This window comes from Helianthus annuus, chromosome 15 (genome assembly GCF_002127325.2).
Source record: "Helianthus annuus cultivar XRQ/B chromosome 15, HanXRQr2.0-SUNRISE, whole genome shotgun sequence".
In the NCBI taxonomy this organism is placed as follows: domain Eukaryota; kingdom Viridiplantae; phylum Streptophyta; class Magnoliopsida; order Asterales; family Asteraceae; genus Helianthus; species Helianthus annuus.
The window spans coordinates 169,517,864-169,533,865 of record NC_035447.2 but is presented as its reverse complement, the minus strand read 5'-3'; the positions used below and the strand labels follow the sequence as shown (position 1 = coordinate 169,533,865).

The 16,002-nt window shown below is 32.5% G+C and overlaps 1 protein-coding gene across 1 annotated transcript; it reads left to right on the top strand.

Moving 5' to 3' along the window:
• Positions 1-12,060: 12,060 nt before the first annotated feature.
• On the top strand, positions 12,061-15,200 carry LOC110912741 (probable membrane-associated kinase regulator 5). Its single transcript, XM_022157539.2, has 2 exons — positions 12,061-12,993; positions 14,940-15,200. Exons 1-2 carry the CDS (start codon positions 12,261-12,263, stop codon positions 15,020-15,022), a joined length of 816 nt encoding a protein of 271 aa, XP_022013231.1. The 5' UTR covers positions 12,061-12,260; the 3' UTR covers positions 15,023-15,200.
• Positions 15,201-16,002: the final 802 nt, after the last annotated feature.

Below are 16,002 nucleotides of genomic sequence, written 5' to 3'. Positions count from 1 at the left end.
ATTTACACGTTTCTTAGCAGAAATAACTTATATGTTTTTCTAGAATGACAACTTATACACACGTTAAATTTATTTCTTAAGTCTAGGGTAAAACACAAAGCCTAAAATTAAAAAAAAAAAAGACCTTTTATTTTGAACGGCAACATATATTTTATTCATCATCAAATTATACTTACAATGTTTGGGTAAACAAGACACTAAACCAAAAAGTAATTATATATAGACACCCATAATTTCTCGTAAAATTTGTTACATTAAAACGCTTACTCATTTATATTAAAGTTCACCTAATCTTGCCACTTCATATTCGCTTGTTTCGCCTAAAGAAAAGTTGTAAAATGTAAAAAAGAAAAAAGAGAGAGAGAGAGAGAGTGACCATTTAACACCAAGATACCCATTTGGTACTATAGGTCATGCAAAATGTAAAATGTACACACTTGGTAGTCAAGTTGGTACTACATGCATATATCATAAATATGGTAGAGGAACTCTGACCAGGTCAAAGTTTGAAACCTTTTTGTAGCCCAAGGAGAAGTCAGCATTCTTCTTCTTTTTCACAGGGGTGCCCCCACACTTTCCTCACTTTTACTTCTCAAGTACCAAAATATTTCATTTGCCTTTCAGAGTTTACTTTTTAACATTATTATATTATATGCTTTCCAAATATTCAAAATATAAATACCATCTGTTACAAATTTATATTTATCCGGTTATACAAAGTATTCTATTATTCTTATTCATATACCATAACTTTTAGTAGAGTAAATTGCCATTTTAGTCTCTGAGTTTTTTCAAATTTGTCATTTTAGTCTAAATAGTTTTTTTTTTCGCCTCTAGGTCCTTGATTTTTCCCTTTTGTTGCCATTTTGATCACAAATCCTAACTTCATCCAAAAACATCATTTTTAACCAGGGGCATTTTGGGGATTTTCATTTTAAATCTTTTCAATTGCCATTTTGATTCAATTTTAAAAAATCAAAAAAATCAAAAAATTCTAAAAAATTCAAAAAAAATCAAAAAAATTCTTAAAAAACTATAAATATAAAAAATTATAAAAATCATAAAAATTCAAAAAAATGAAAAAAAAATCTAAAATATCAAAAAATTCTAAAAATCAAAAAAATCATAAAAATTCTAAAAAATAAAAAAAAATTCTAAAAATAAAAAAAAAATCAAAAAAAAACATTAAAATTCTAAAAAATCAAAAATATTCTAAAAAATCATAAAAATTCTAAAAAATCAGAAAAATATCTAAAACTCAAACAAACATATTTTAAAGTTTCAAATTCAAAAAATGACGATATATTCCTCGTCCAGACGAATATATTTTCAAGTTTTATCTATTTTGTTGAGTGAATGAGATAGAACCACTAACTAACGAACATACATGTTATGTTTTAGTTTATAAAATTTATATTTCATGATATTTGTATTTAGTAAATTATATTAATTGATACTAAACTAAAGATGAAAATATTATTGTAATAAATAATTTTGCTATAAAAACATATATAAAAAACCAAAAGGGTGATAATTAACGTGGAAATGTAAGAATGTTTATGAAAGATGTCAACTTAAAATGAGATTTGTTTTTTTTTAATGGATAAATGGTTCTATCTCATCATGACCACTCATTCACTCAACAAAATAGATAAAACTTGAAAATATATTTGTTTGGACGAGGAATTGAATTTGAAACTTTAATATATGTTTGTTTGAGTTTTTAGATTTTTTTTATTTTTTAGAATTTTTTTATTTTTTGGAATTTTTTTATTTTTAAATTTTTTTTGATTTTTTTAGAATTTTTAGAATTTTTTTGATTTTTTTGATTTTTTATGATTTTTTTATTTTTTAGACTTTTTTTTATTTTATTGATTTTTTAGAATCTTTATTATTTTTAGAAATTTTTTTTTATTTTTTTGATTTTTATTATTATTTTTTAGATTTTTTTATTTTTTTTTTTATTTTTTAGATTTTTTAGATTTTTTTTATTTTTTAGAATTTTTTTGATTTTTTAGAATTAGATCAAAATGGCAATTGAAAAGATTTAAAATGAAAATCAACAAAATGCCCCTGGTTAGAAATGAGATTTTTGGATGGAGTTAGGGTCTGTAATCAAAATGGGAACAAAAGGGAAAAGTCAGGGACACAGAGGCGAAAAAAAAACTATTTGGACTAAAATAGCAAATTTGGACAAACGTCAGGGACTAAAATGGCAATTTACTCCTTTTAGTACTTTAACTATTGAGTAAATTGCTAAAATTGTTTTTGAGGTTTGGACATTTTTGTCATTTTTATCCAAAACAATTTTTTTATGCCATATAGTCATTCACTTTTTGTGATTTTTTATCATTTTCATCCAAACGTCTAATTTGCTTTATTTTTTCTATCAAACATTTGGATGAAAATGACAAAAGATTCCAAATCTCAGCGACGATTTTGGCAAAAAAAAAGTCCGACGTTTGGATGAAAACAGGAAAAGATCTCAAAAGTGAAGGACTATATGCTACAAAAAAAAAAGTTGTTTTGAATAAAAGTGACAAAAATGCTAAAACCTTGGGAACGATTTTGGCAATTTACTCTTAACTATTTTATATGAAAATTTTGATTTGTAAATCTAAAACAGTACAAAAAAACGTTAATTTAACGATATTAAATAACTATTTTACTGGATTTTACATAATATATAATTATGTTTTTAATAACTTTTAGTATATAAAGGACCATATATTAAGAGATGAAAAAAATTATACTTATACTTTAAATAAAACCAATGTAAATGATACATTTCAAATAAATTATTAACCGGTAACGAAATAAACATACATGTATGCTAGAATTTAAAAAAAAAAAAAATCCAAACAAACATTTAAAGAAATAAAATTTAGGGATTTTTGGCAAAGAGAATAAGCCAGAAATGCCTGAATTGTAACAGTAAAAAGAGAAAAGCAAAAGTGAGCATAAACCCCCCTTCACTTTGTCATTCACTTTATTTCTGTCCGTCTGCTCGTTTTCTTTTCTTTTTGGCTCTTTTAGGTTTGCCAAAGCTTCATTCATTTATTCTCGAAGTATTAAAAACAAAAACTAAAAATAAAAATGTTCTTTTTAAGCCCATGTATTATAATACTTTTGACCTCAAAAGTACTCAATTGACCAAAGTTAAGTAAAATCCATATTTGTAAGCCAATATTATATAGAATATGTATTTATGTTCTTTAGAGCATTCGTAATGGTTCCTCTCTATATTTGTATATGTGTGAGTGTATTACTTATGTTATAAGGAATGATTGTGATTGGTTGTCAGTGAATAAAAAGAAAATGTTACTGTTCGTCTGTAAATGTTACTGTTCAAATGAATCAAAGTTAGGGACTATTTGTTTAAGGGGTTGTCTATCAACTTTTGAATGGGTAAGTGCTAAACCAGTAAGATGTCTGAACCAATAAGTGTTGAACCAGTAAGAGGTCTGAACCATTAAAAGCCAGTATAATGTTTAATCGTTCAGAGGCAAATCTCTAACCAATTCTTATCAGAAGTCTTAACCATTCAAATTATGTATAATGTTTAACCATTCAGAGGCAAATGTCTGAACCATTAAGTACTGAACCAGTAAGAGTTCTGAACCATTAAGAGCTAAACAAACAACCCATAAGTTTTTAATGGGTTCTTAATGGTTCAGACTTCTTACTGGTTCAATATTTAATGGTTCAGACTGTTTGTTTCGCGAGCAGATGTCTTAATGGTTAAGACATTTGTCTCTGATTAGGGTTTGTTTTTAGTAGATTAGGGTTTTCTATTCAGAAAGGGATGGCGGCGCAGTTTGTTGCTCATCTACCTGCCATCCTTATGTAATTTGCCCTGGTGATTGGAATCAAATAATTACCAATACAGGTGTTTGATTAAAGAAGTTAACTGAAATAGGTTTGAAAAAAAAAATTATAGTGACCCTTAATGGTTTAAAACTTTTACTGACTCAACACTTAATGGTTCAGACCTCTTATTGGTTCAACAGTTACCCATTCAGAAGCTGTCAAACAACCCATTACTCGTTTATCTAATTGTAAAAGTGCTGTGTAGAAATATATGATTTTAACACAATCACAAACAAAATAACAGAAATAGCGACAAAACCAGGTGACAAAATCTTATTAAACCAACCCAAAAGGATTTGCCCCCCAAATACCCAAAGATCTTACAACAGTAAGATCAGATCTTACAACAGTAAGATCAAATGTACATACAATACAAAAATAAGAAAGAAGATCATCTACAGATGATGATCAACAACAGAACAAACAACCAGAACAATCTCTCAGATACAGATGAGAGATTGTTCGTATACAAGATGATGAAACCCTAACGGAGTGAACAAGAGAAAGCAAGTACAAGACTGATCAATAATGATCAACAAGACTGCTTAAATACAACGAAACAAAGGATATTACACTCTGGCCCTTGTAAAATACACAACCATCCAAAGCAGCCCTTGAATTAACACTTAGCCCCTTAGATATTTTTACAACCTGCAACAGAATAACAACCAATAATAACAACCCAATAACGAGGCCCAACTGTAATGAATAGCCCAATAAGAGATTCTCAGTAATAAGCCCAATAATGATAAGACCCAAATGAATGAAATATAACAATAATTTCAACACTCCCCCTTCATTCATTTGGTTTAAACAGATCAACAAGAGTAAGTTTTTTGCAAAATTCCTCATGTTGACTTACACCAAGACCTTTAGTAAAAAGTTCAGCAAGTTGACTTTCAGAGTCAACCTTTACAGTACTAATGACACCATCTGCCACTTTTTCTCTTAAAAAATGTAGATCAAGCTCAAAATGCTTGGTTCTTTCATGAAATACAGGATTAGCTGCTATTGAAATAGCAGCCTGACTGTCACAATTCAAAGGCATTGGTAAATTACACTAAACATTTAATTCAAACAACAAGTTTTTTAGCCAGATAAGCTCACAAGTAGCAGAACACATTGCACGATATTCAGCTTCTGCAGGTGATCTAGAGACAGTACTTTGCTTCTTGCTTTTCCAAGAAACAAGACAATCCCCTAAAAATATACAGAAGCCAGTAACAGACTTTCTAGTAGACAGACATTTACCCCAGTCAGAATCAGCAAATCCCAGTAAGTTAAGACTATCACTTTTCTTAAAACATAGTCCTTTCCCTGGACTTTGTTTCAAGTACCTCAACAGTCTTAAAGCCAACTGTAAATGCATTTCATTTGGACTGTGCATAAATTGACTTAAAAACTGAACTGTATAGCTTATATCTAGTCTTGTTAAAGACAAGTATATAAGCTTTCCAATCAGTTTTTGAAAACCAGAAACATTTTTAAGCAATTTTTGATCTTTATCAAGTTTTGAAGAAACTAAGTAACTTTGTTCAATAGGTGTACTAACAGGCTTACATCCCAAATAACCAAATTCACTCAAAAGCTCTAAACAATATTTTCTCTGGCTAAGACAAATGCCATTTTTATCATAAAGAACTTCAATACCAAGAAAATACTTTAGCACACCTAAATCTTTAATCTTGAATGTTTCATTTAAGACATGTTTAACTTGGTTAATTTTATCAACAGAATTACCAGTCACTACAATGTCGTCCACATATACTAACAAATAAACAGTAATTTCATCTTTTGAAAAAATAAACAAAGAATGATCACATCTACTTTGCACAAAACCAAGACCTAACAAAACATTGGTTAACCTCTCATTCCACTTTCTTGGAGCTTGTTTTAGCCCATATAAAGACTTAACAAGCTTGCAAACTTTAGTCTCATTTTTTGAGTAATAACCAGGAGGTAACTTCATATACACATCCTCAGAAATAGTACCATGTAAGAATGCATTATCAACATCAAGTTGAAACAGTTGCCAACCAAAATAAACAGCAACAACTATAATAGACCTAACTGTAACCATTTTAACAACAGGTGAGAAGGTCTCTCCAAAATCAAGACCTTCTCTTTGATTGAACCCCTTAGCAACAAGTCTAGCTTTGAACCTTTCAACTTCACCATTTGATTTATATTTAACCCTAAAGACCCATTTACAGCCAATGGCCTTTCTGTTTTGAGGAAGGTCTGTTATAACCCAGGTATTGTTTCTGAACAAAGCTTCCATTTCTTTGTTCATAGCCTCAACCCATCTAGGATCAGAGGCAGCTTCCTCATAACAAGAAGGTTCAACAATTTTATTCAAAGAAGCAATAAAAGACAGATTTTCAGAAGACAAACAAGAATAGTTAACAACTTTATCCAGACTATATCTAGATTTACTATTTAACACAAAATGTTCAATTTTTTTTGGAACAACAACTTTCCTACTAGATCTTCTAAGAGAAGAACCTGTTCCCTCAGATGGGTTAATCTCATCAGTTGAGATACTAATGTCCTCTGCCCTACCATATCCTTCACTACTACTACTCTCATTTTTAGTTAATGACTGTTGTGCATCAACATTAACTGGAGACTGTTGTGCATCAACATTAACTGGAGAGGCAGATGTAGAGGGGATAGGTTGCTGATCATCATCAGTAACCTCATGAGATTCAAGTCTCCCCTCTTCATCATTGGGAATTGTAGGACTATTGATTAACACTTCAACACTATCAAAAAAGTTTAAATGATTTAGACTATCAGTTGACAAACCATTTTGTTTAAATGACTTAAAAGGAAAAACATTTTCATAAAACTTGACATCTCTAGAATAAAATTCTTTTTTATTATCTAAACTCCAAAGTTTATAACCCTTTTTTACATTGGAATAACCAATTAGCACACATTTTTCAGCATTAAAAGACAGTTTATCTAAATCATTTAAAATAGTGCTAAAACATAAACAACCAAAAGTCCTAAGATGTGAATAAGAGGGTTTAAAACCAAAACATTAACTCATATGGACTTTTTCCTAGAAGCACAGAAGAGGGTAACCTGTTTATGATATAGACAGCAGTTAAAATACATTCAGACCAAAAATTAAGTGGCACACCACTTTGGAACAACAGAGATCTTGCCAAGTTTAAAAGGTGTCTATGTTTTCTCTCCACAACACCATTCTGTTGTGGTGTGTAAGAGCAGGATGTCTGATGCAAGACTCCTTTTTGATTACAAAATGTTTCCATTTTATTATTCACAAACTCAGTTCCATTGTCACTTCTAAACACTTTAATTTTTTTCTTAAATTGAGTTAACACTAACTTATAAAATTTTTCAATATTTTCAAACACTTCCAATTTGCTTTTTAGTAAGTAACACCAAACAGCACGTGTATAATCATCAACAACAGTTAAGAAGTATTTAAAACCATCTTTACTAGTTATTTTATAAGGTCCCCAAACATCCAGATGAATTATATCACCTAACTGTTTGGTTTTATGCTCACTCAAAGGAAAAGGCACTCTAACTTGTTTAGCCCTGTGACACACTTCACAAGGATTATGTTTTGCATTTTCAGTAATCCCTATATCACTTTTTAAAATTGACAAGACCTGATCAGCAGGATGACCCAATCTGCTGTGCCACAGATTATTGTTATTCAAACTATTAAAACACAAGTTAACAGTATTATCACCTTTTCTAACAAAATAAAGACCATTATCTTGTTTACCAATCACCAACACTTTCTTTGATTTCGAATCCTGAAGTAAACAATTATCTTCATTAAAAATAACAGTGATTTTGTTATCTTTAGACAACTTATAAACAGATAACAAGTTTACACTATAAGATGGAACATAGAACACATCAGTTAAAATGACACCTTTAACAAGTTCCAAATTACCAATTTTTGACACCTTAGCTTTTGTTCCATTTGGATGAGAAACAGTTAAATCAAATTCAGACACATCAACACAATTGAACATATTCTTATCAGTTTTGACCATATGTTGATTTGCACCAGAATCACAAATCCAGTTATGGTCAAAACCAGAATTTATAAGACTAGAACAACAAACAAATTTATCTAAAGAACTAGACACAAAGTTTGACTCACCTCCCATATTAGAAGATTGAGACTCAGTGCTAGTCTTTTCACCCAACAAACTTAACAGTTTAGCAACCTGCTCTGAAGAGAACTGAGCACCAGAAGGAACAGAAGATACATTTGACCTAGAACTAGAAACATTTTTCCCAGTTTGACCTCCAGGTTTCTTTTTGAAACTTGGAGGATACCCAACTAACTCAAAACATCTGTCAATAGTATGACCAATTTTGTTACAATGATTACATTTTAGATTAGGATTAGGACCTCTAACCTCTTTCCTTTTTTGATCAAATGTTTGAGTTGTTTTAGAAACAAAAGATACATTCTGAGTTTTAGACCCAACACTAGAATTCCTATGTGACTCTTCTCTTGAAACAATTGAAAAAGCAACTTTGACTGTAGGCAATGGCTCTCTAGTTAACAAGTTAGTTCTCACAGGCTGATAGACATCATCTAAGCCCATAAGAAACTGCATTAATTTGATTAAAGTAGAAAAGTCATTGAAATCTTTTGCAGCTTGACATGAACATGTGGGCAGTTGAAGCACAGTATCAAACTGCTTCCACATGGTATTCAACTTATGATAATATTCAGAAACAGAACTCCCATTTTGAGTAATACAATTGATCTTTTTATACAAATCATAAACTATAGAGCCATCAACCTTGTCATAAGTTTCTTTTAGGTCAATCCAAACTTCTGAGGCTAACTTAGAGAACACTTGCCCTAAGTATAGTTCCTCAGAAACAGAGTTTAACAGCCAACTAAGAACAACTGAATTACACCTGTCCCATTGACTACTTAAAACCTCATCATCAGAATTCTTTTTACATTTACCATCTATAAATCCAAACTTGTTTTTAGCTTCAAGAGCCAACTTCATAGCACTAGACCAAACTCTATAATTTTCAGTTCCCTTTAGCTTTATACCAACTATATTTAAGGAACTAGAATCACTAGGATGCAAAAACAAAGGATCTCCTATATCCAATTTACTAATCAAAGTCTGAGAAGACCCAGCATTATCATCTTTACCAGTCATGATCAACAACCAATAAAAGCAAACACAACAACAAATATAACCACAACAAGATAAGAACACAACAAACCCTAAGGCGAAGCTGTATCAGTGTCCAGATTCCAGGTTCGTCACTTATAGTGCCTGGACAGGTCTTAATACAGGAGCCAACACCTAAGACCAATAACCAACTAACAACAAACCACAGATAAGAAACCAAACAAACAAACAAATGCCGGTCCTCACTACCCCGACTTCAACTAATCAACCAACAACAGAAATAAAGAGAGGAGAAAGAAAGATCTCACAGCGGGTGCAAGCTATCCAAAAAACACCAGATCTAAACAGATCTGAAGTTTTTTATACAATATCAAGAACAAACAAACTGGTCAGTTTGCCCTAAACCTTCGAGGGTTTAGAGACCAACACAGTTCTTCAACAAGATCTACGAAACCCTAGCTAGGGTTTGAATATCAACAACCTCCCAAGATCCAGAAGATCTCCCTCAACAATAAGCACAGATCTGCAACTTGAAGCAGACCTACACACCAAGAACAATCAAATCAGATCAGAAAAGAACAACGGAAACAAGATCGGATCAAGAGCTCAAAAGCTCTGATACCATGTAGAAATTTATGATTTTAACACAATCACAAACAAAATAACAGAAATAGCGACAAAACCAGGTGACAAAATCTTATTAAACCAACCCAAAAGGATTTGCCCCCCAAATACCCAAAGATCTTACAACAGTAAGATCAGATCTTACAACAGTAAGATCAAATGTACATACAATACAAAAATAAGAAAGAAGATCATCTACAGATGATGATCAACAACAGAACAAACAACCAGAACAATCTCTTAGATACAGATGAGAGATTGTTCGTATACAAGATGATGAAACCCTAACGGAGTGAACAAGAGAAAGCAAGTACAAGACTGATCAATAATGATCAACAAGACTGCTTAAATACAACGAAACAAAGGATATTACACTCTGGCCCTTGTAAAATACACAACCATCCAAAGCAGCCCTTGAATTAACACTTAGCCCCTTAGATATTTTTACAACCTGCAACAGAATAACAACCAATAATAACAACCCAATAACGAGGCCCAACTGTAATGAATAGCCCAATAAGAGATTCTCAGTAATAAGCCCAATAATGATAAGACCCAAATGAATGAAATATAACAATAATTTCAACATGCTGGAATATGTCATATAAAATATGTGGTATTTTTTGGAATTGATCGCCTATAGACTGTTTCTAGTAATGTTCGTTTTCTCTTGTCCTACGTATTGTTGTCTTTCTTCTTATTTGTACTCTACACATCATCCTTTTATTATTAGTTTGTTTATTTTTCCTCTTACAAGATATTTTTAAGTTTTGATCAGTTCTTACTTTAGAAAAAATTGATTCTAGTCATTTTATAAAGTTTATCATTGTCACATAAATATACATTTAGAATCATCATTTATATATAGCTTTATTTGTACGGTTTCGTAACTTATTTTTACTTTTTAGGACACTATATAAATAATAATGGAAACAACTACCAAGTAGTATAGTTTCAAACGGGTTTTACCGGTAATTTCACTGTCGTGCCTACGGGCGGGTGGGTTACCGAGTTTTCCCCGGAATTGGTGGTGGACTTGGGTTACTCTCGGAGTACTCCGTTTGTCCAGTGGATGCCCCGAAAGTGCTCGGGATTGAGTTTGTTGGCCGTTCAAAAAAAAAAAAAGTATAGTTTCAAAACTAAATCGTCAAATTTTCAGATTAGGTCTTTATAAAGATATCAACGTACATTCTGCTTACACATGTATTTTTGAATAACATTTTAAAGTTGCTTACATTTAATATTTATCATACGATTATTATTTAACTTATCTATTACGCTTAGAACATGTGTAGAGGTAATGCCTATATCTTTGAGCGTTTTGCATCATGTGGCAGCCCAATCAGCAATGAAGTATTATGAGACGTTTTCTAAAATGAATGTAATGAGGGTGTAGGCATTGTGATGTAATAGAATTAAATAAAAGAAAAACCATAAAAAAATATTATTGGACAAATGAAGCTTGAAAATAGGTGATTGGCCAAAAGAATTGAAGCAGGGCGTTGAAAAAAAAAAACCCAGGCCATTTTCTGAAAGAAAAACGCCCTGGGGGCGGGTGTCTCGACGTGGAGGGGCGTGCTTTATAAAAACGCCCAAATATTAAACGACTAAGGGTGGTCTAATGGGGGTAGTGGAGGGTAGTCCTTTCAGGATGATCCGCCATGTAGGCGTCCACGTCAGCGGGTGTGAGAGATGAGCTTAAAGAGATGAGCCTAGAGTGTTAGGATGAGCCCGTTTTGTATGTATGTATGTATGTATGTGTGTGTGTGTGTGTGTGTTGGAGGACTGTTAAGGCAGGCGCGGGAAGACGAAGGCGACGAGGACGACCCGGGCGGGAGCGGCGTGGACGGGGTCCGACGTGGCTCGCCGGTCCTGAGCCAACCCCCACACCGCTAAGCCTTATAAAAAGACATTTGGCCTAGTAGACCTATCGGCATCGAGTGTTTAGCAAGATGCCCCTCCCATCAGCCAAGGGTTCAGTCTCATAAGTTGAGGATTCGAGTCCCATGATAAATAATGATGTAAATTTTAAGACTAGTACGTTTCAGTTTTGCCCTAAAGTTATGTTTTTTTTTTCTTTTGTCTTTAAGTTAAAGCTTTCTTGGTATAACTCTGAGTTCGTCTACGTTCTATGTTACGTGGTGTATAAAATTTACGTTTTTTACGACTTTTTCCGGTTTTGTTCGCCGTTTACCTAATACTTACCACGTTTTACAACCCTCATGCCCGCAACGCGGGGGTTAAACGCTAGCTTAATAAATTAAAGAAAAACTTAATTATAAAATGACATGGATTTATAAAGTTATTTTTATTTGAAGTAACCATGATTGAAATGGGAGAGAGCGTTAATGTTTATACATAGCACGTAGCCGCGGTGACGAGTCACACAACTCACATGCTCCTCCTCCTTCACCCCCTACGTGACTCCATTTATATACATACCAACCAATCAAACAAAACACACAATCCCTTCACTCTCTCCACTTCACTTTCCTGTTTATATTCTCCTGCAAAAAGCTTTAAACCTTTTACACAACACCTACCCAAATATCACCATTAAACCACCATTTCCTCCTTCAACCAGCCACTCTGGCTTTCCCTACCATGGACGTTTTCACCTTACTCAAATTCTGGCGAACCGCCAGCACTACAGATCCAGTTTCTGTTACAGATTTTGATTCCTCAATCGAAGACGATGAGTCCTTTTTCGATTTAGTTTTCACTACTCCAGGCTATGAATCAACCCCCAATTTTAAATTTTCTGATAAGAGTCGGGTCTTGCCTCTAGATTCACAACCACAATCGCTTCAGTCCCCGCTTCAGTTATTGAAGAGGGGGTTTCATAACAACAATAAGTCAATGAAGCATTCAACAGGTAACTCTTGGATTGAGAGGGCTGTAACGGGTAACAATAACATTGAAGAAGTCAAAATTGGTGCATTACTCAAACGAGACAACAGTTTGAGGAATCAGTTAATGAACGAGAAGAATCTAGAACAGCATGATCAGGTTTCTTCGAAGCGGTTTTCAAAAGATGTTATAAATAAATACCTGAACCTGATGAAGGTTTCTAAACGGAGTAGTGAGAAACCGAGGGTGTCGGATTCTTCTGTTACTCCGTCAGCGTCTCCGGCTTCTTCGGTTTACTCACCGAGAAAGGATGAGAGGAAATCCGGTGGCCGTGGTGCGGTGTTCCGGAAGAATTTAGGGAAGAGCCGGTCGTCGTCGGCGATTTTGTTAACTCCGGCGAGGAAAAGTGATGATTCTGTTTTGCAACAGGATGGAATTCAAGGTGCTATTTTACATTGCAAGAGATCATACAACTCACCTTCTCAAGGTATATATATTCACAAATTCATATCTAAGGAGTGTGAAAAAAAACTAGCTAAGAAAACTTGATATGAAACGACCTGAGCTGAGTCGACTCAGTTTGTTACTGAGCGAAGCTCGGTTTGTTGGGTCGTTCTTAGGCTCGTTTAACTTCAAGCTCGGGCAGCAGCTGAGTCAAGCTGTCTTGTTTTATTTCGGGCTCTAGCTTGAATCCTAGACTCGACTCGTTTACAGCCCTACAAAACCGAAAAAACCAAACAGAAATGTAAAGAATGTTTTGTTCTCTACGACAACTATACTTTTGGAATGTAGTAAAAACAAAAAAGAATAATTCAGAGATTTTACATTTTTAATTTTTTATTTTGTGACATTTTTATAAGAATTTATTGAATAGAGTAACTCATATATTTTTGCTAAATCTATACTATATAATAAAAGAAACCAATAAGTGAACACTTGTCATTATTCTAGACCATCTTAATTATAAATAATTATTAATTAATTTAATTTTAAATTCTAGAAAATGTCGGTTCTTTATAAAAGTCATAATCTATATCCAAATTCAAATTCCAAATGGATAACTATCATAAATTCGTTTACAGAATTAGCCACCAATATCCTCTTTACAACTCATATTAAAATTCTAAACAACTTCAAAATCATACAAATTACAAATTATGTTGTTTTATAGATTGGATTCATTGGAGTTTGATACTATATTTTTTTTGTTGGTTAATTACTTTAAGATGGTTAAGACATTTATAGTTTTTGATTTATTGAATTTGTTATTATATGTTTATGTATATTTATAAAGTTGAATACATGATCAATAATAATTTGACTATTAAATATAGAACCGATATTATTATTAATTATAAAAAATACAGAAACTCTTAATTAAAGTCAATTAATATCAATAAGTTAGTTAAAAACATCTATCTATCTATATATATATATATATATATATATATATATATATATATATATATAACAAAAGAAACCTATTTGGGGACACATGACACTTCTTCGGGCTCTCTCTAATTATGTTTTCCCACTTAAATCAATCTACTAATTTGGTTGTCTTTGTTTTACAGAAAATAATTATTATATAGTTTAAGTTGTTCAACCCGTGTAACACACGGGGAACTAACCTAGTGTATGATAAATGAATTATTTATTAATTAACACTGTTTTTTTCCCAAAAAAAAAAAAACAAAAATATGTAGGACAAAATAATTCTTTTTTCACAAAAATTTCATTTCAATTGACATAACCGAAACCAAAGCGAACTACAACCGAAACCGACTCATAAAAAAATTAACTGAAAAAACTTAATCGCAAAAACCGGCAGGTCTGTTAATTGTTTTTTAAACAATTTATTCTGTGATAAAAAAAATTGAGTTATTTTTATCTAGATGTAAATTCGTAGTTTACCGCCCACAACCGACCTCTTAGAGCATTCTCATCCAATCCATTAAATTATACAAACATTCCACTAAAAAACAACTCCTATATCAATATATTTTCACTAAAACCAAATACTTTTTCTCTCCTTTTCAATTAAATAATATTATCATTACATTTTTCTCTCTCTTTCACTCACAACCACTTTCAATATATATTAAAAAAATTATACTGGGTGAACAGTGTCCCCCCAAATATACATATACAGATGAACAGTAACATTTTCTCTCTCCTCTACTCACAACCATTTTTTATACCCTTTATAATATAAAAACTACCCCTCACATATTTTGATGGTTTGGATGAGAATGCTCTTATAACCTTCAAAACCGATTAGCTAAAATCGACATGACTGATCGGTTATGGTTATGATTATCTGTTAACCGACCATGCACACTGCAACCTAAAACAAAAATCAGTCAATTTATATGAAATATCTCTGTTTCATTATAATTTATTAATTAAAGTATATGGTTGCATTATATTCAGGTTGTACGCTTTCAAGATCTGGAAGTGCTCCCTCAAACAATGAGGCACGAGTTTCAATAGAACAAAACAGAAGCAGTATTTGAAGATGAAATTGGCGCGAAATGTTGTTTAGATAACAGTTGTTTTTTGGTATGTAATTAGACTAGTGGTAGTTATGGTAGGGAGGAAGAAGATTGTAAAGGTTTTGGATGAAGAAGAGAAACTGTTGCTTGTTTTTTGTTGTTGTTATTGGAAAGGGTAGCTCTGGTTTTAGGTTTCAAATTCGTCATTATTATTGTTAACAGGAGCCGGTTTAAGACGCGTCACCATGACCGGTCGTTTCAATTTATTTCATCATTTATTGTTGAATAGTACTAGTTTATGTAACTGTCAAGTGTTACCGGTTTAAATTTTAAAAATGGAAAATAGCCAAAATGGCTAAGACTTGGTCAACCTTTCGAAAATGGCCAAGTCAAACGTCTTGGGGACGCCACAAATGGGGTCTAGCGTCTTGGCGGCTGACCAATCATACGCTGTCACGTGTCCGACAGTAAACTCAGGCGTCTGGACGTCTTGGCTGAGACGTTTCAGACGGCTTAAGACGTTTCGTTATGGCTGCCCATTTTTTCAGACGGCTTGAGATGTTTCCGTCCGGCTTGAGCCATTAAACTCTCTCTAGCCGGCTACATCAGCTCGAGCCGGATTTCTTATTTTAACACGTTTGTTGTACGAATTGAAGACGTTTTTGTACGAGTTTAAGACGTTTTTGTAGGAATTTAAGACATTTTGCATTTATTTATAGAGGGATCCTTTATTTTAAATACTGTACATTATGAAAAACCATATTTGAAGTATAAATCTAAGATTCCAAGAGTTTGTTTTTTAGTAATTATCTCACAACATGAGGGTCAAGTTTGTTGTTTATACTGGGGGGAAGTGGGATGTCATTAACGGAAACGTTGAGTATGTTACTGATGGCGATTCAAGGAGACGTGGTTTAGAAATTGAAACAGATCATTCCTATAATAGTTTTTTAAACTATATTTCTTAGATGTGTGATACTCCAAACATTACACGGTTGTCA

Excerpts from the sequence above, each read along its gene's own strand:
- LOC110912741 (XM_022157539.2), top strand. The coding sequence starts at position 12,261 with ATGGACGTTTTCACCTTACTCAAATTCTGGCGAACCGCCAGCACTACA. Across the intron at positions 12,994-14,939 it reads ATACAACTCACCTTCTCAAG|GTTGTACGCTTTCAAGATCT; the intron begins GTATATATATTC and ends CATTATATTCAG.